Here is a 20,957-nt window from a genome sequence, read left to right on the forward strand (position 1 = left end):
GGAAGAGCAGTCTGCCATCCCCCAGCCACTGTCAGAAGGGAAAACTGAGGCCTAGAGAGGCAAAGAGACTCACCCCAAATCTGAGCATGAGGGAGCAGTTGAGTCAGTATCAGAACCCACTTGTTTCTAGTCTTCCGCCATTGTTTTTCCTTCGCACCAAACTCTTTCCTGGTTTGAATTCCTCGAGGTGGGTGGTCCCAAACCATAGGAAGACAGTTTTCTGGGCTCACAGGGTGTAGGAAGGAAGGCCAGGAAGGCCAGCAGATAGGAGCTCGGGCAGGGGCGCAGGTTGCCTGTTACTGGCAGAGCTGAGGCTGTGCATCAGAGGCAGGGGAGAGCTGTTGCCATGGTGATGGACCAGCCAAAGCAGGGCTCAGGGAGCAAGCCAGTAGACAAGCTGGTTCTTAAATCGGCACATTACCAAATGCTTAAAAAATTAAAACTGGCTTGCATCCTTTAGCAGGTTGGGAAGAAACCCGTAATTGTCTCTCCCCAGTAATCTATCTGGGTCTGAGTCCAGAGAAGCCACGGATATTCCCAGCACGGCGTTTTTTGAACCAGGAATAATTTTGTCTGGCTTCTCACTTTGGGAGGGCCCAGAGAGGCAAAGTTATTTGCTCAAGTCGTGCAGCAAGCTCAGCCGGGGTAGAGGCAGTGGGGGGCGGGGGGGGGGGAGGCTAGGGAAGAAGGGGGCCTCAGTGATGACTTTTTGGAGTCACGGGCCATCCTACGCAAACACCTTCACAGTTCCTTGAACCCCACTCACCTCCAAGACCCTGCCGCTGATGTATCGGTCACAGGTCTCGCATTTAATGCCAAACTGGGAGTGGTAGTCAGATTCGCAGTACGGAACACCATCCCTGCAAGAGGAAATCCACACAGGGAGAGGAAGTTGGGGGTGTGGGGATCCGAGGGGGAGCCACATGGAGGTTCCAGGACCTGCAGCCAATGGTGACTGGGCCCAGATTAGAAACACTTGGGGAGCTTGTCAAAAATGCAGACTCCCCAGCCACCCCCCCCCAGATCTCTGGAATCAGAGAACCCCTGGAAGGGGGCCTGGGAATCTGCATCTCGGCAGACTTCCCGAGCGCACCTGGGAACCACTGGTCTGGGCTGCTGGCCATGGGTGCCCCTCTTCTGTCCTCCTTCCGCCCCTCCTCCCCGCAAGCTCTCCAGACCCACTTTCTTCTCTTTATCCCTAAGGGCTGTGAGATAAAAGTATTGTCAAAATGCATTAAGTTTTATTGTACTTAGAATAGGTGATAGTTGCACTTGGCACATTATAAAGGCATAAAGGGGAATGCCTTCACCCTCCTCCCAGCCCTTTCCAGGAGGGAATCGATGTGGTCAATTTTTGTGGATAGCCTTAAGGGCTCCTCTTCTAATAAGAGATTTTACCTGCAGTGAAAGAGTCACCTGACTGTCCTCCCGGGTCAGTAGATAACAGGAAACTACCTTAAGCACTTCCTATGTGTTTCGTTTTCACCCGGTGCTTAAAACTTATCAGGCAGTAATAGGATTTTTGTTAATGATTCTTATACTACCGCCTACTACTAATAGCCACTGACATTTATTTCGTGGGGTGTGCCAGGCCCTCCAAAGGTGTTTCACATAGATTATTTTGTTTAATCCTTCCGGCCGCCCTATGAAGTCAGAACTATCAGTCTCCCTATTGTGTTGATGAGGCAACTCAGTAACTCAACACAGATGCTCTAAAGCTGGATCCAAAGCCGGGCGGTCTGGTTTCTCGCCCAGGTCATCAAGAGGACTGACAGACGGCTCCAGCGTGTAGGGCTCAGCTGTGCCGGCCTGTAGGGAGGACTTCGTGTGCGGAGAGGGGACTTCAACAGGACACTGCATCTAAGGACCAGATCTGATGACACAGCTGTGTAGTGCTAATGAATCCAGGACCAGAGAGGGCCATTTCCCCCACCTCTGGGCATAAGAGAACCGGCTCACACACAGAGACCTGAAGGACAGGCACGTCACTGTTTTGTCTCCAAGTTGTTGCCATGCTGGGACTGCTGGGACCCCACCCTGGGCGGCAGGGAGTCTGTGTTCCCCTGAAGGAGAGGCAGCAATGAGGACTCAGGCCCAGAAAAGCCCAGAGGTCAGACTGCTGTTCGTGGGCCCAGGAGACAAGCCTCCTCCCACCCCTGCCAACCTTTCCGCACGCCGTGGGTGTGGGAGGTGACCCTGCAGGGGGGATAAAGTCATGTGTCAGCAGAGGGGTAAAATGAGCCAGCAAACTTTGGGTATAAATGCCAACCCCGCCTCATTTGGACCCACGGGTTGGGAGGCCTTAGGGAATTTGAAATATGCACGATTCTAAAGAGAGGCAGAGGGTAAAATTAATATTTACTAGACACTTATTACGTACGAAGCACTGATACCTGAGCCTTTGCGTGACCCAATGAGGTAGGTCTTCTTATCTGTTTTGATAAGTGAGGAAACTGGGACTGGGAGAAGTGAAGTCTCTTGCCAAGGTCATGCAGGCTGGGCTTCTAACCAGGGCATCGATGCCACAGCCAGTGCCTCTAAGCACCTGCCACTCTGCCAGCAGACAAATGAAGAGCCCAGGGCAGGCTTCAGAGGCCCAAGGTGCAACGGGCAGTCAGGGCTGGGCCTCCTTGAGAGGAGCTCTGGGCAAACCCTGCGCCTCTAAAGAATTCTCACTTGGGCGCACAGACCCAAGGCCTCCTGGCTGGTGACTCACTTAAGGGCACTTCTTACTTGGCAAGCACAGAGCGAGATGCCAAACTCCTACTAACATGGCATTCAAAGCTCTGGGTGACGTGACCTCAGCTCACCTCTGCAGCCTCGGACCTTGCTTCACATGTGCACGCGTCTGAGCTCCGGCCAACAAGATGGACGTGTCAGGCACCACCCTGCCCTTGCCCAGGCCGGGCATTCTGCCTCCCAGCTTTCCTTCTTTGCATTTTCCATTCTTACCCCTGTTTCCAAGGTCTGGCTCAAATAGCACTATCCTCCATGAAGCTCTCACGGACTCCAGATTTCACTCCCTGCTACTTCGAAGTGATCCCTTCTTTCTCTGAATATTCACAGCCCTGTTCTTGGGCCTCCGGCAGACAGGGCTCTCTGGTAGCATCCATGCCCCCTTTTGCCCAGAACCTCGCCTGGGGTTTCCTTTGGGGGCCACCCCTTGCCCCTCACAGTCACTGTGGGTCACGGAGGGCTGGTGTCTGGCTCTAGGGTTCACATCCTCCTGGCCAGCGATTGCTCAGGAATGGGTATGTGACCTAAGGGTGGCCAAATCAGGGGCAACCATGGGACTTCTGCTGGAATCCTTGGGAAGGAAGCCTCTTTCTCTCTGCCGGCCTGGCTAAGTTGGGAGAATGAAAGCCTGGAGTGGCTGGTGATTACCTTTGCTACACTTTGGGGAGTGCCTGTTTGAGAATAAATCCAACACGGAAGAAGCTGGAGCTGGGAGAAGGGTGGGGGAGAGAGAGGTGGGGGAGAGGGGCACTTCTAAAGAGCCAATGACATCTTTAAGTCCCTGGATTCAGCCACGCCGAAGTCAGTATGCCTCTGGCTTTCCCATTTCTGGGAAAATAAACTCTCATTTTTGCTTTAAATGAGTTCGAATTGGGTTTTCTGTCACTTATGATCTGAAGGGTCTTCAACAACAAAACTCTTGAGCTCCCTATCACACAACTGCTGATGTCATAATTCTTTATGTATGTAGCTTGTCTCCCTTATTGGATTATCACTCTCTTGACAGCAAAAACCATACGTGCTACAACTTTACGTGCTCACTATGTCCTAGCAGTGGGTCACAATGGCACCTCAGAAGGGTCTGGGTCACAGAGCATCAAAGCTGTCAGGGCCTGCGGCCACGATTTCTTGTAGGTACTTGAGTATGTAAACGCTGTCGCTAGGGTCTAGTGGCCAGGGGACTGGTGCCACACCCCGCAGGCACTGGGGGTCGGGCCCTCTTTCCTGATAGCTTCATGTGTCCGTTGTATCTCATCTCATGGATTAAATTCATTCAACAACTGCATCATTGGCCGGGGGGGTCGGGCACTGTGCTAAAAAGGCAGCCGTGGCTGAAACAAAGTCCCTGCCTTGGTGAGGACAGACATTCAATTTAATCATGGAGCAAGTTACTTACTTCCCCAAGCCTCAGTTTTCACAGCTTTGAAAATGGGGCTGGACGCCTCATGGGGGTAGTTGTGGGATTTAATGTGATAACCCGTACACAGCCATTAGTGTATTCTTGGGACACGGTAAAAGCTCCATACGTGGTAGCTGATATTAGTATCATTATTAAAGAGTTGACATGGATAAATGGATAACTGCAGACGGTGTTAGCCCGTGTGAAGGACACAAACAGGGCACGGAGGGCATGAGACCACCTCTGAAGAGACAGTGTGGGACGCAAGACCAGCGGGAGGGGAGGCGCAAGCACGTCAGGGAGGGAGGAGAGCATCGCGGGCGGAGGAAACACCACGGAAGGGCCCAAGGGTCGGGGAGATGCTGTTTGCGGCTGTGGCCGTGTGGTGGCTGGATGCAAGCGGAGGGAGGCGCTACTGGAGACCCGGGCAAAGGCCGCAGGGGGCAGGCTGGAAGGATGGGAGGGGGGCGCGGAAGCTGGGGCGGGGAGGGGGGAGACACCCACTTGCTGATGTACTCCCCCGTGAGGATGACGCTGCAGGTCTGGCATTTGAAGCAGCTGACGTGCCACTGCTTGTCCAGCGCCAGGAGCGACTGGCCGTGCTTGATCTCCTCCTTGCACCCGGCACAGTCTGCAAAGACAAGAGGACGCCACTGAGCAAAACATCCCGGCCTTCCTCTCCAGCCAGGTGAAGGAGAACCACCGCCCCCCCCCCCCCCCCCCCCCCGCCAAAGCTGGTTTTCTCTCCGCAGTGGACACCCTGGTCCTGGCACCTGTCCAGGGGTCTCCCAGGTAAAAGCAAAGGCCACCGGGGCCCTGGCCTCTGGACAAGAGGTCTCGGCGCGAGGGAGAAAGACATCCTAGGATTCCTTCAGAAAGTTCTCTGTCATCCTGCCCACTGTGCATCCAAAACCAGACGGAGCCTGCCCTGCTTCCCGCCTGCCCTCAAGCAGGTAACTACGCAGGCTGCTCTCCGTGACCTGGGGGACCCTCGGCATCAGCATCACCTGGGAGCTTACAGGTGTGCATCCTCTCAGACCCACCCAGACCTACTGAATTTGACCTAGATCTCCAAGCACACTAACGTCTGAGACGCACCGCTCCAGGGATAAGCTTAGTGGCTAATTTTCCCCACCCTGAGGCTGTGTGCTCAAGGGCAAGGACCCCATCTCTGTTTTGTGCTTAAATCTATTCTCTTGCCTAGTGCTGTGCTGGGCACATAGTAGGCACTCAAATCATATTTGCTGAACACGCACGAAGGAGCGGACCTCACACGGTACCCAAGAAAAGGACAGAATTTACCATGACTGGCCCCACTCCAACATACTTATATGCCAAACATTTTCCGCTCCAAGGATTAAAGAACGTGATAGGACTGTCCCAAACCGGAGCGGTGCCCTCACTCTCTATCCTGATTCCCCTGGAATGGGCATCAGGGCCACAGAATGTGGGGGCGGGGCAGGAAATGGAGCCAGCGTCCGAGGTACTTGGGAGATGCTGGGAAATCAGCCTACCCGACCGGATGTCCCATTCTGGAGGAGGAAAGGGTCATGGGACAAAGTTTACCAGAGGACAAGCCTCCCTACTGGCGCCACAAGACAGATGCATACTTTGGAGCCGTGGGGAGGAGAGAAGCTGCACATCAAGTTGGGAGAGGCTGGCTGGAAACCCTCAAGTCCAGCTGGGAGCAGGTCCTGGGAGAGAAGATGATGTGTCTGCCTGTCTAGGAAGGGGGTGCGCCCGGCTAACTGTGGGGAGGGACTGGGCCCTGATGACATGCCTGTAGGAGGCAGCCCCCACAGTTCTGAGCTCTCGGCTACCTACAGCCTTTCCGACATCCTTAGCACGGACTAGGGGCAGGAGGGTCTCTGATTGCAAACTGCTTCTGGGGACTGGGAGAATGTTTTGAGATCTCTTTTCCTGCCTTTACGCCTGGAATAAGTCTACCCACTTGTATCCCAATAATTATAGATGTTGGAATGTAATCATCTAGAGATGACTTCATACAAGTGACTTGCCCGTGCTCAGCACAGAAGAACCTGGGGGCTCAGGGGTCAAATACCGAACTCGCGTCTCTGTGGGCCTCCGTGATAGGGTTACATAATTCCACAGGGGCTCAGAATTCACAGAGCAGTCGGTCACAGTCCCACCTAACGCAGGAATCTACAGCATTCTTGACAGGTGGGTACCGTCCTCTGCTTAGTTGCCTCCAGCGATGGGAAGCTCACCCCCTCTGCGGAAGCCTACTTTGCCTTTGGACAGGCAAAACTGTCAGGCCTGCTTTCTTTATTTTTCCGATTTTGATTTTTAAAAATACGTATCACGTAAAGGTTTATTCGTGTTTTCTTTTGTTACTTCCCTTTTTATTTCGTATCTGATTTTTTTTCTACTGAAGTATCATTGGCACACGATGTTACATTAGCCTCAGGTATACAACACAGCGATTCACCAACTCCCTACCTGGTGCTATGAGACCACAAGTGTAGCCGCTATCCGTCACCGTACAACGCTGTTACAACGCCATTCACTACATTCCCTATGCTGTGCCTTTTATCCCCAGGACTCACTCATTCCATAAGTGGAAGCCAGTAACCCCTACTCCTGGTCACCCATGTTTGCCCATCCCCTCTTCCCCGCCCCTCCGTCAAGCATCAGCTTGTTCTCTGTATTTATGGGTCTGTTTCTGCTTTTTTGCTTTTTTATTCATTTGTTTTGGTTTTTAGACCCTAGGTATAAGTGAAATCATCCAGTATTTGTCTTTCTCTGACTTATTTCATGTAGCATAATGTCCTCTAGGTCCATCCATGTTGTTGCAAACGGCAACATTCCATTCCTTTTTTGTGGCTGAGTAATACTCCACGGTATGTATGTATATATATATATATATATATATATATATATGCCACATCTTCTTTATCCATTCATCGGTCGATGGGCACTTGGGTTGCTTCCATATCTTGGCCATTGTAAATAATGCTGCAATACACATCGGGGTGCGTGTATCTTTTTAAATTAGTAATTTTGTTTCCTTTAGGAAAATACCCAGCAGGGGAATTACTGGATCCTAGGGAAGTTCCATATTTAATTAAAAAAAAATTTTTTTTAAGTTTATTTATTTTGAGAGAGAGAGAGAGAGAGCAAGCAGGGGAGGGGCAGAGGGAGGGAATCAGCAAATCCCAAGCAGACTCCACACTGTCAGCACAGAGGTCAATGTGGTGCTCAAACTCATGAACCGTGAGATCCTGACCTGAGCTGAGACTAAGAGTCAGACGCTTAACCAACTGAGCCACCCAGGTGCCCCAATTTTTAATTTTTTGAGGAACCTCTGTTCTGTTTTCCACAGGGATTGCATCAGTCCACATTCTCACCTACAGTGCACAGGGGCCCCTTTTTCTCCATACTCTCGTCGACACTTGTCATTTCTCGTCACGACTGCCTTCTTTTTATGGAGACTGAGACTAGACTCCTTGTGAAGCCCCTTATTTTATGCAGTAAGAATAACCTAACTCTTTTGCCACCTGACATTTCCTTTAAATATATATATATATAAATATATATACATTTATTTATATATATATTTATTTTTTATGTAACATATAAATAAATAAATAAATATTTATTTATTTATTTAAATATATAAATATATTTATTTAAAGTTTATTTATTTTGAGAGAGAGAGGGAAGGAGAGCAAGCAGGGAAGGGGCAGAGAGAGGAGAAGAGAGAAAATCCCAGGCAGGCTCCACACCGTCATTGCAGAGCCCGATGCCGGGTTCAAACTCATGAACTGTGAGATGATGACCTGAGCCAAAACCAAGAGTTGGACGCTTAACCAACTGAGCCACCCAGGCGCCCCTCCTTTAAATATTTCAAGACAATTACAGTTTCCCTCCTCTCCTTCACTCCTCTCGCTTCACTTTTCCTTGCTGGATGTGGTCATCCACTGATCAGATTCCCCTGTGGACTCCATGGAGCGAGGTCTATTGTGGCCAATCACACAATTCCCGACCTCTCTGATACGTCTTGTCTGAATAGCTGCATCCTCTCGTGGCCACATTCTAGCAATGAGTCCTATCTCCGTAAGTTGCAATGGCACACCTGGGATAGAATTAGCAGCCTGAGTTCAAATTCAGGACTCGGTACGGTGTAGTGGTTAGAGGCTGGGCCGGGAGGACAGAGTGAATGGTGAGACGCTGGCCGAGGGCAGGATCCCAGCTCCCTCACTTACCAGTTGTGCGACCGCTAAGCCCCTGCTTCTTTACCTGAATCTCTTCCTTACAACACTAGTGCGGGGATGCACCATAATCAGGCCTGGGAGGACGCAACACGTGTGGTCAATAAATGGTCACCGTCATTCTTGTTTCACGTTCTCGTGTTTCTAGCCCACGTTCCGGGCACTATCCAGTCTCTGATCTGAGGCCAGAAGAACGTTCCTCTTGCAGGGAAGGCCTGTTGACTCCTCCTGGGGATTCTGAGATGCCTTCTCCATGTGGATTTTCTTTCCGTGTGATCCTGCTGGTCCTTCATTGTACTGGCCTCAGGTTGATCGGGAGCTTTTTCTCTCTTCTTCCTCCTTTCACCCTTGACCGCTGGTGGAGCCTCAGGCATCCACCCAGGAGCCCATGAGTCTCGTATAATAAGCAGGGTCAGGAAAACTACACCCTGCCCTGAGTTGGTTGCTGCACAGCCAGCTGTCCACTCCTCATCTGCTCCCCTCTTTTCCAAAATTACAGCCTTCGGCTGGCAGAAAGGATGATGCCACCACCTGTTCCCCCAAATCCTTTAGTTTGTGGAGGTGTCTAAAGACTCCAGACAGCCATTTTTAGTTTTTCTTGACTGTGTCATACATTCCATTTAGATCAGCAAAAATGAGTGGGTTTTGTGAGTCCCTTCCTTGTCGTAGACAACTAATCCAGGAAGACAGGACCCTTCCCAACTAGCAAGTCATGTCTCTGGTATAGGGTGTGAAGGGAATAGGCCCCAGGGCCAGACCGCCTGGGCACATTCCAGTTTCATTAGCTACTATTTGTGTGACTTTGGGCAAGTCATTTATGCTCTTTACGCTCTGTGGGTCTCAGTGTTCTCATCTGTAAAAAATTATTCTTCTCTTCCTTGTAGAGCTATAATGATTAAATGAGATATTATGTATAGAAAACTTAGTGCATTGCCTGACAATAATAACAGCCAATCGATGTTATCTGTGGTTTAGCAGTGGTGACGATGGTGATGGTGGTATTGCTGGTGGTGGTGGTGGTATTGGTAGTGATAGTGGTGGTGGTGATGGCGGCGGTGGTGACAGTGGTGGTGGTATTGGTGGTGGTGGTGTTGGTAGTGGTGGTGATGGTGGTGGTGGTGGTAGAGGTGGTGGTATTGGTGTTGGTGGTGATGGTGCTGTTGGTGTTGGTGGTGGTGGCGATGGTGTTGGTGATGGTGTTGTTGTTGGTGGTGGTGATGGTGGTGGTGGTGATGGTGGTGTTGGTAGTGATGGCAGTGGTGGTGATGGTGGTGGTGGTCGTGATGGCAGTGGTGGTGTTGGTAGTGATGGTGGTGGTGGTGATGGTGGTGGTGGTGTTGGTGTTGTTGTTGGTGGCAATGGTGGTGGTGGTGGTGATGGTGATGGCGGTGGTGGTGGTGGTGGTGATGGTGGTGTTGGTGATGGTGGTGTTGGTAGTGATGGCAGTGGTGGTGATGGTGGTGGTGGTGATGGTGGTGTTGGTGTTGGTGGTGATCTGGTGTTGGTGTTGGTGGTGCTGGTGCTGGTGATGGCGGTGTTGGTGGTGGTACTGGTGTTGTTGTTGGTGGTGGCGATGGTGTTGTTGGTGGTGGCGATGGTGTTGGTGGTGGTGTTGGTGGTGATGGTGGTGTTGGTGTTGGTGTTGGTGGTGGAAATGGTGTTGGTGGTGGTGGTGATGGTGGTGGTGGTGGTGGTGGTGGTAGTGGTGTTGGTGGTATTGGTGGTATTGGTAGTGATGGTGGTGGTGGTGATGATGGTGTTGTTATTGTTGGTGGTGGTGGTGATGGTGTTGGTGTTGGTGGTGATGGTGATGGTGGTGGTGGTGGTGGTGGTGTTGTTGGTGGTAGTGATGGCAGTGGTGGTGATGGTGGTGTTGGTGTTGGTGGTGATCTGGTGTTGGTGGTGGTGGTGCTGGTGCTGGTGGTGTTGGTGGTGGTACTGGTGTTGGTGTTGGTGTTGTTGTTGGTGGTGGTGGTGATGGCCATGGTGGTGACGGTTGTGGTGGTGATGGCAGTGGTGGTGATGGTGGTGTTGGTAGTGATGGTGGTGGTGGTGATGGTGGTGGTGGTGGTATTTGTGGTGTTGGTAGTGATGATGGTGATGGCAGTGGTGGTGATGGTGGTGTTGGTAGTGATGGTGTTGGTGGTGAAGGTGGTGGTGGTGGTGGTGGTGGTGATGGTGTTGACAGCGATGGTGGTGACAGTTGTGATGGTGATAGTGATGTTGCAACTACTGCCAATTCCTCTCAGTGAAGATGATGAGGAAAAACTTCCTCTTGTAAAAAGTAATATACTTCTTTTATCTTGATAGTTCCTGAGTATTCTTGATCTCTTTTGAGTAGACATTATTCTTGCTTTTGCAGAATGTCTTTATTCACCTTCCAGGGATAAATGTCACACTCCTGCAGATCGAAAATACACCACGTATTTCCTCATTCTTTTTCCTTTTCTATGATAGGCTCTTCATCTTAGCCCTCTCTTGAATCTGGTTTTGGTTTCCTCTATCCTTCGGGAACTTAGCAGATCTTCCAACATCCCCTCTGGTTACATGCGGCATGGAGAGTGACCACCTTTGGGGAGAAAACACTTCTGTGGAACATATGCCCTGTAGATCCACACACTGATGTCTTTACTTCGTGAGCAACCAGACCAGCCAGGATCCTGCGTGCTCCCCCTGGAGATGCTCATGTGCTCACCTGCTTCCCATTATTCACTCTTCTTCACCCCCCTCTGCCTTTGGACTTGGGAGAATTATGGTGGAGACATTTAGCAGCCTCTCCTCAAGGACACGCTCACATACAGGATTCCCACACGCAGCCAAGGAAGTCTCCCACCTCTTCGAGGTCCCTGATGCACGCAGAAATGCATAATGCAGCACAAGCCATGAGAAACAACACACCCAGGGATCATATTCTCTCTTCGGCGTGCTTTCCAGATTAAATCTCCAAGTCGGCAGCATCCCTCACTTTATATTTAGAGAGCATTTTACACACTATGATGTATGTTAGTCTGCCTCCTGGATACTAATATATCTGCTTTCCATAAAGCTGGGGAAACAGAGCCCCAGCAAGGCTGCGTATCTGTTGTGCTTCACACAGAGGGTTGGCAGGCTGCTGGCTCCAGCCTGCCTCTCTCTACGGCCTGACACGTGGTCTGCTGGTCTCTGGGCGCCTCTGCAGCATCGGTCACAGGGCCGTGGTCCTGCACCCCAGCACTCCCAGCCTTGCTGTCATTCTTCACGATGCTTTCAAGGAATTATAAAAGACAGCAGCATGTGTGCTCAGCCACCTTGAGACGGAAACCTGCTCAGACCAGCGAACTGTTCATGAACGTCAACGGGGACGCTGAAGGAAGTGCTCTCTGCATAGTCTGTGAGCAGATCCAATTAGGTCTAGGGGAAGGAAGGGCGAGGGAGGGAGCCTTCCCATTGTCTTTCTCCCCAGCATACGGCACCGGGCAATCTCTCATGGAACCCCTAGGGGCTGAGGCCTGCCGACTCGGTGGTTTCGTGCTCACCCCCGCAGGGGGACGCAGCCCCGCCATGCTGACTCTGTCGGTGCCCGCACCCACACGGTGATGCCGCACAGGAGGCTAATGGGTTTTCATTGATTCTGCTGGGGAGGCCAGGGGGAGCGTCATGTAACGTAAGAACACCGGAGCCTAGCGTGGCTTACCGTAGACCCTGGGGCCAGGCCCGTGTGTGTGTGTGGGCACCTGCCATCAGCAGCCTGACAAGGGCGTGTGGGAACCGTGATTCAGACATCTTACCACTAGACATACTTGGGTGGGATGGATGCTCCACACATTTGAATGAGTGTTCCAAGGTACACTCTTGAACCTCAGTTTCCCCCCAGATCTATGGTTTGGGGACGAGACACAACATTTGCTCTGGTGTGGCCGATGCTCCTCATCTCGAACGGTGGTTCTCAGTCTTAGGAGCAGCAAGCACCTCGCCCAGGAAGCTTATTAAGGCTGCGGGTTTCTGGGTTCCCTTCTTAGGAGCCCGAAGCGGGCCTAAAAATCTGCATGTTTACTAGTCACGCAGTGAAGCTGACGCAGTGGTCCCCTGGACACTCCCTAAGAGACACTAGCACAGCCCTGGTGGTTCGCTCCCATATTTCTCCCCTTAAAGACGTGTCTGTGTATACTTTTTAGTAGAGTTTGTGAAAATTGAGAACCACTGGTAGCTTCATCAGCCCTGTTAAGGTACCCCCGGGGAATGTGGGTCCAGAGGAGGGAGGAGATCAGGAGCCCAGCTCATCCCAGAAGAGCCCCACCCAAGTGGCCAAACATGATACAGGCTGTCATGGTTTAGCATCAGCAGCCTGCCTTCCCTGCATTTCTGCTTAAGGAAGCTTGTGAGTCCGGGCAGGGTGCCAACTGGGTCATGCTTCAGGAGTCCTCCAGGGTGGAAACCTCCCCCACTTCCCTCCGGGACCGCAGGAGCCGGTGACGGAGCCGGGACAGGGAGCCCTAGGATTCACGGCCGGGGGACAGGGAGGTGCCCCGGGGGAGGACTCACGGCTCGGTCCGCGGATCTTGATGGGCCTACTGCTGGTCATGGACTGGGAGCATGTCTGACACACGCATTCCTTCCCGCTGAAGGTCACCTTGTCTCCAATGGGGAAAGGCTTCCTGCAAGGGACATGAAAGAGAAATTCAACACCTCTCCTCTGGAGGGATTCCACGTCTATTGGTGAGCTGACAGCGCATGGGCTCGCAGCTCGGTACCGCACACAGCCTGCCTTACGTTATACCAGGTAAATTCAAGGGCTGTTCACAGCACCAGGCTGACTGAACTGCTCAGTTGGGGCCAGGACCGGAACTGGAGGCCCACTGGGGCCATTTACATGACTTTAACACCGGGCAAATCATGACACTTAGTTGAGCTTACACTTCTCATCTGTAAACGAACTGGCTAACAATTCCTCCTCGAGTGGTCCCTTCTTCCTGGAAGGACTTTTTCCACCCCAACCTCACCTATCCCCCTATGTCAAGAAGAAGCCATCCAGCTCCTCCATTCACCTAGATCTCTTCCTTTCACTACCCGGGAGGTTGAGAAGCGCCCAGATGCCCTCTTCCTCTCCTCCGCGTTTGTGCCGTTTGGGTTCCAGGGTTCAAAGGTCTCCAGCTTGTACACGTCCTGCCTCCCTAACCAAATATAAACTGTGCACAGAGTCCCTGGCAGCATTAACCCCATTGTTCAGCTGCGCTTGAGCACAGAGTCTGGGACACAGGCTCTGGGCACAGCCCCGGACACAGGCTTCCAGTGGCTCCACCGCCCTTGCGTGAGCAACGTGGGACAAGGGAAGGAGCGCCGGGGTGACGTGGGGGAGCTGTGTTCTCATCTTGGCCCAGGCACTGACTTGCGGCAAAGGACGAGGCACTATATCCGTATGGGGCCCGACAGAAACTTCAGTTTATACCATATGGACCCTACTGTGCTAACCTCCAATGGGGCTGGGAGTCTGGGCCCCAGAGCCCAGGTTTTAAGACACGGACGACTGAATGAATGAATTCCGCTGGGTGATTTTATTTGCTTATACGCTGTGTCATTAGTCTCAGCTGGGAACTCTAACCAACAGGTAGTTATTTCATGGGGAGAATAATTAATCTATAAATTCCCTTCCTGATTAAAAAATGCATATATTTCTTCCAAACCCTGTTTCTACTTATGACTTAATCAGAGCAGTCCATTAAATTTTAATGTATTTGTGGGCAGGGCTGAGGTTTCCTTTAGGTTTCTCATCTCTTTAATGTGGTGCTTGGCATACAATGGACCCTTAATGTACATCTGCTAAGTTAACAAGTGACTGGGGATTCAGGGCATGGGGGTGGGGGGAGGTTTCCATCATCTACCAGGTAGCCTGAGAGGCTAGGTGCTTATTATACGATGATGACAAGGATAGCAAAAGGAGACCCAATTATGTCCTGAGCTGTGGTCTCTGCAAGCACCAACTCATTTATATCTTCAGGAAAACCCACTGAGGTTGGGGTGGTTTTGAGGCCCATTTTACTGATGAAGAAGCTGAGGCTCACAGAGGTCGGATCACTTTCCAGGGTCACAGAGGAAGGCTACAAACGGGTATCTCTGAACCACATGTGGCTGAAGGTGTGGGAGCTGGCCCAGGTGCCTGGTTCCCAAAATGGGTTGTGAGAGGCCAGGGTAGTCAGCGGCTCCTTTGAGGACTTCTGATGGGAAGTGGGAGGCTGAGTGTGGAGGCCTGGATCCTTACTCTTGTCTTGACCGCCGGACAAACTAGTGTTTTGTATTAGATCATATTTGACAGATTGGATTCAGCTGCTAAAAGGTTTGCAAACTAGGGGCACCTGGGTGGCTCAGTCGGTTGAGCGTCCGACTTCGGCTCAGGTCATAATCTCACAGTCTGTGAGTTCGAGCCCCGCATCGGGCTCTGTGCTGACAGCTCAGAGCCCGGAGCCTGCTTCAGATTCTGTGTCTCCCTCTCTCTCTGCCCCTCCCCTGCTCATGCTCTGTCTCTGTCTCAAAAATAAATAAGCATTAAAAGAAAAACTGAAAAAAAAAGGGGGTTTGCAAACCACTGGCCTGTCAGATCGTTCCACCCGTGAGATCTTAAAAATCCGAGTGTCTGGCATACAGCCCTGGGAGCCCCAGAACTGCCAGGGCGCTCGGGCAGAGGGTCCCGCCCTCTGCCGGCCACCTGCTCACCTGCACAAGCTGCACACGAAGCACTTGGGGTGGTAGGTGCGGCCCAGGGCAGAGATGACCTCCCCGGTGATGAAGTCCCGGCAGCTGTCGCAGCGGGTGCCGTAGAGTTGCTGGTAGTCCTGAGTGCAGATGTACTCTTGGTTCTTGAAGAAGAAGCCCGACTGGGCCAGGCCGCAGCCACACACTGGGGGCAACAAACAGAGAGACAAGGGCAGGCTGAGTCCAGGAAGGTCTGCAAGTGTGAGGTTCTCACTGGGGACAAGGCTGGTGTCTGATGTGGTCATGTGGCCAGAAAATGGTGGCAGATTGGACCTCACGGGGCTAGCGTTTCTGAAAGTATATCCCAAAGACCACTTGCGTCAGAATCGGGAGCCTGGCCGGCTCCTTTAGGTGCAGACGCCTGGGCCTGAATCGGGCTCGCTGGGGCTAAGGTCCAGGAGTTTGAGTGTTAGCATACTCCCCGGCTGCTTCTGATGCGCCCTGAGACCACTGATGGACAGCCCTCTCAATACATGGATGAAAGTTTAGGGCTGCCGTGGCTCACGCAATGCCATACCGGTGGTATTATGAATTTGAGAAGAATCATTCAGTTAAAGTTCCTCTGGGTGCTTTCTATGGGCTGGAGTCTGTGCTAGGTGAAGACAACTTAGAATGGCAATGGGACGGATGATTTGAAGTTTATAACCTGCTCTCACCACACACATAATGAGTTGGTCTGTTCCCCGGGCAGGAATGATAAAACACGATCCCCGAACTGTACTAATGAGCTACTAATGTATGCCAAAAGACGACCTTATGGAACACACGTCACGGGCGATAGGCCATGGGCTGGTGCAGGCAGCAAGTGCTGTTAGTGGGGAGGAAAAGGGAGCAATGTCATTGGGGAGGGATCATGGTTGGCTTCTTGGAGGAGGCAGCAGCTGGGCTGAACTCTGAAGGCAGGATGAGCCACAGCACATAAGTAGAAGTTGCAAGTGATATTCGTGTGGTGGTGGGGCGGGGGTTGGGGTAGTGTTTTTAGGGAACGGAGAATAGTAATAAAGGAAAATATTGACGGTTGGAAGAGGGCCTGAGTCTAGCTTAAGAAGTTTAGCCTTTGTGGGATATTGAGAAGCCACGGATAGTTTTTTAAAAACATTAAAAAAATTATTTTGAAACTCTCCACCATATACAAAAGACGAGAGAAGGTTATAATGATGTCCCATCACCTATTTGCAAAAGTGACCAATTGCACTGATAGCTTTTGAATAGACAGGCAATATGATTTCATAAGGTCTTGTGGGATTTCCTTGCGGACAATATGAAGATGTGTAGGACCGATAATAGATAGAGCAGGTGGATTTAATTATAGGTGCTCGAACGACTCAACCCATGTGGGACTCCCTTCCCCCGAGGGACTTAGAAACATGGGAAATGAGATTTCCCTCTGAGGGTTGAGTTATGAAATCAACACCTAATGAGAAGAGCAGAAAGAGGCAAAGCCTCTTCCAGGAGATCGAATGGCTCTCAGGGCCACCAGAACTGCCGAGTGTATTGATCCAGCTATAAAGCAAGGGTGGCCATCCAGGAAGGGGCTGGCCAGAAATCAAAGGAAGGCCATCAGGGAGTCCATTCGCACCCTACGACCACCCCCCTTGCTCTGAGTGTTCAGAGTGATCGTCTGAGAGTTTGGCTTTCTATGCAGTTGACCTTTGGGAGAGACGCAGCTGGTCAGGGGAATGAGAACTAGTACAACGGAGAATCGCAGCTCTTGTTTCCATTAATAAACAGGCACTCTGATTTTATACGTAGGTTTCCTGTGGACTTTGTTACCACGAATGAGCTTTCTCAAGCACGGTGAGCGGTGTGGAAACCAAGGAGACGGAATTCTGAGCCTGTAATCGTGAGGACCTGGCCTGGTCTGGGTGATACTACCCCAGCAAACACGACCTCCTCGTTAACAGGGAAAGTTGCATTGCAAGAGCAGCCAGGTTAAAGATAGGAGGGACTTCCGGGCGCGTGGCAGAACTATTTCGCAAGTGTTTGTTCACCTTGCAGGCTTCCAGGGCCAGGATGAGTGAGGAGGAGGACAGCCCCAGATGTCCCAGCATTAGGGCGACAGTGCAGCACAGTGGGAGATGTAGTTGGTCTGGGAGCTGGACCATCTGGGCTCTGGTTTTGTCACCGCCACTAACTCTGTGGGTGACCATGAACTTGGTCTCTGTTCACATGGATGCAAAATGAAGAAGCCGGATTAAAAAGGGACCCGAGCTTTTCTTCTGACACTGACTGACAGGCTGTGAGTCTAGAAGGAGAACTTCCTCAAGGGCTTACCAGGTGCCAAAACATTTTAAACTCAGTGCGAGGTAGAGCCTCTGGAGACACGCCTGCAGAGAGGCTGGAGGGAGTGGTGGGCGTTGGTGGGGGGAGGGTTCACCTGCCACCGGGGCTTGGTGAAAATTCATCACATCAAACAATGCCTCGAGAGCAGGCGAGGCCAGAGTACAGGCCGTTCTGGGGTGTGCAGGTGGCGGATCAATTGACTTCATGGCTGTGGAATTAGTTAGTTCATGGCCTAGGACCTCATGGGAATCAGTTCCTGTTTTTTCCTTCTTTTCTCTCCTTTGTTTCCCCAGCCAGCTCCACCCTCACAGCCACCTCTCCCAGTGGACAAAACCAGGAGGCCATCAGAAAACTTGGAACAATCAGTTCCTCTATTTCCCCCAAGGAGCTGAAGGAGGAAGTTTTTGGTAGAAAGGACGCAAAGGTTGATAAGGATCTCAGGGGGGTTCCTGGAAATCCAGTGGGGAACGCGGGGACGGAAGACAAGTTGGACAGCACCGACAGATGCATCTGAGGTTGAACAGAGCCCAACATTCAAATAACAGGAAAGGCCTTGGAGAGGGTCTGCAGTATGGAACTGATGTGGAATGAACACACCTGGGGCAGTCGTTATTCTGTGAATCAAAAAAATCAAAAAGTCTACTATTTAAAAAAAAAAAAAAGCAGATCATTTGGTTTGACAGTGGGACAGGATATGAAAACTTGGCACTGCTTTGAGAAAATCCGGAACGAACGTCCACTATAAATATAATGCCTAGAAAGAGGCCTGGCATACAGTCACAGCACGTTTGTACTGCTCTGTGGGTCACTGGACCTTCGTCTGTATTTCTGTTCTACCACTCAGGGGCTGTGTGGCTTTGAAAAAGTTACCCCACCTCTCTGGGCTCCGTTGCTTCATTTGTGAAATGAAGGGGCTATGCGGTAACTGAGAACACACCCCAGATCCGAGAGCCCAGGATTCTGTCATATGATTCCACTGATTTTCAACTTTTCAAATGAGACTGAGTTTTACGGAATTTCAAAACCAAAGTGTTATTAGCAGGGCCACCGAGGGCGATCTAGTTAACATTTAAATATTTAAATTGCGAAATATATTATACATACAGAAGACAGTCAATATCCACGTACAGTTTATTTTTTTAATTATTATTATTTTGCTAGTGTTTATTTATTTTTGACAGAGAGAGAGAGAGAGAGAGAGAGAGACAGAGCATGAGAGGGGGAGGGGCAGAGAGAGAGGGAGACACAGAATGCGAAGCAGGCTCCAGGCTCTGAGCTGTCAGCACAGAGCCCGACGCAGGGCTCGAACTCACGGACCGTGAGATCATGACCTGAGCTGAAGTCGGACGCTCAACCGACTGAGCCACCCAGGCGCCCCAACGTACGGTATAAAGAAGAAGGTAGCCGCTACCATGTTATGAAATAGAACACTACCAGTGCGTTGGAAGACTGTTTGCACCTCCTAGAAGCATCCCCTTCCCATGTGGTCCCTAATTTGTGCGTTTGTCCTCCCCTTGCTTTTCTTTCCACTTTTACCACCTCTGATGTATCCACAAATAACGCGTTGTTTAGTTCTGCCTTTTTGGAACTTTATATTGATGGAACCATACGGCATTTATTCTTCTGTGCTTGCGTCATACTTGGAGGATTATGTTTTTGAGATTCATCCACATCCATGCACGTAACTGCAGTTTTCATTCTCACTGCTGTGCTGTATCCCTTTGTCCACATCATAATTGATCTACTTTACTGTTGAAGGACATTTGAGCTCCTTGCAGTTTTGTTTTGTTTTGAAATGTTGCTTTGAAAATTCCTGTATTTGCAAGGTGATGCCTTACTGTTTTCCAAAGAGTTTATCCCATTTACATTCCCACCAGCAGTTTCCACTGATGGATATCGTCACTGAAAGCTGATAATGGGCAGTCAACATGGTAGCTACAAAATGACATCTTATTGTGATTTTAAATTTCCTCTCCCTGATTATTAACCAAACTGGGAATCTTATGCTTTTTTAAAAAAATTTTATGTATTTATTTTGAGAGAGAGAGAATGAGTGACAGGGGGAGGGGCAGAGAGGGAGGGGAGAGAGAAAATCCGGAGCAGGCTCCTCCCTGTCAGCGCAGAGTCCGATGCAGGGCTCGAACTCATGAACCGTGAGGTTATGACCTGAGCTGAAATCAAGGGTCAGATGCTTGACTGACTGAGTCACCCAGGTGCCCCAAGAATCTTATTACATGTTTCTGGGCCATCTGTGTTTTCAAGGTTCATCCACGTAGGAGTATGTATCAGTATTTCATTCCTTCGTATTGCTGAATGATATTGCACTACATTTTATTTACCCATTCATTGGTTGCTGGATATTTGAATTGTTTCCAATTTTTGACTTTGTGAATAACACTGCTATGAACTTTCATGCACAAGTCTTTGTGTGGGCATATATTTCTCTTTAGCACATATCTTCTGAATTTGACCTTGTTAAGTCATATGGTAACTCTACATTAAACCGCTAGAGAAACCGCAAGACTTTTCCACAGCAGCTACACATTTTGCATTCCCGCCAGCAATGGATGAGGGTTCTGATTTCTCCGCATTCTTGCCAACGCTTGTATTATCTGTCTTTTTGAATATGGCCATCCTAGTGGGTGTGATGTGTGTCTCCTTGTGCTTTGATGTGCATTTCTCAGATGACTAATGACATTGAGCATTTTCCCATGAGTTTATTGGACGTTTATAGAACTTCTTTGGAGAAACCTGTATTCGGATCCTTCGCCCATCCTGAACTTAGATTATTTGTCTTTTTCTTAGTAAGTTGTAAGAATCCCTTATATAGTTTAGATACAAGTCCTTTACCAGATGTAAGATTCACAAATTTCCTCTCCCATTTAGCGGGCTGACTTTTTACATGGTTGATGGTATATTTTGAAGCACAAAAGTGTTTAATTTTGATGACCTCTAACTCATCCGTTTTGATGACATCGAACGCATCATCACAGCCAAGAAGTCTTTGCCTAACTCAGGGTTGCAAAGACTTACTCTTATATTTTCTCCCAAGGGTTTTATAGTCTTAGCTCTTACCTATAGGTTTTTGACTTATTTTGGGCTAATTTTTGTGTATGGTGTGAGGAGGGGGGGTCTATCTTCATTTTTTTTTTTTTTTTTTTTGCATATGTGTATCTAGTTTTCCTACCATCATTTGTTGCAGACTGTTCTTTCCCTATAGAATTGTCCTGATAGCCTTGTTGAAAATCAGTTGACCTTAAATCTCATGGCTTATTTCTGCTCTCTCAGTTCTATTGATCTATATGTCTATCCATGTGCTAATACCACAATGTCTTGTTTTTTGTTGCTTTGTAGTAAGTTTTACAAGTGGGAAGTTTGAGTCGTCCAGCTTTGTTCTTTTTTAGGCTTGCTTTGGCTATTCTACATCCCCTACGGTTCCATATTAATTTTACAATCAGCTTGTCAATTTCTTTAAAGAAGCCAGCTGGGATTTCTATGGGGACTGCATTTGTTATGAATTGAATAGTGTCCTCCCCCAAATTTATCTTTTGAAGCCCTAACTCCCAGTGGGTAGCGGGTAT

The 20,957-nt window shown here is 50.0% G+C and overlaps 1 protein-coding gene across 6 annotated transcripts in view; it reads right to left on the bottom strand.

Moving 5' to 3' along the window:
- Positions 1–20,957, bottom strand: part of ABLIM3 (actin binding LIM protein family member 3) — an 89,622-nt gene that overhangs the window by 44,272 nt on the left and 24,393 nt on the right. For all 6 annotated transcript variants that reach the window (XM_030329761.2, XM_030329755.1, XM_030329747.1 and 3 more), the window contains exons 4-7: positions 15,055–15,238; positions 12,889–13,001; positions 4,640–4,766; positions 767–860 (exon numbers count right to left, since the gene is read on the bottom strand). In XM_030329761.2, the coding sequence (XP_030185621.1) occupies positions 767–860; positions 4,640–4,766; positions 12,889–13,001; positions 15,055–15,238 (518 nt within the window). The remainder of the gene's footprint in view (positions 1–766; positions 861–4,639; positions 4,767–12,888; positions 13,002–15,054; positions 15,239–20,957) is intronic.

Source organism: Lynx canadensis, chromosome A1 (assembly GCF_007474595.2).
Source record: "Lynx canadensis isolate LIC74 chromosome A1, mLynCan4.pri.v2, whole genome shotgun sequence".
Taxonomy (NCBI): Eukaryota; Metazoa; Chordata; class Mammalia; order Carnivora; family Felidae; genus Lynx; species Lynx canadensis.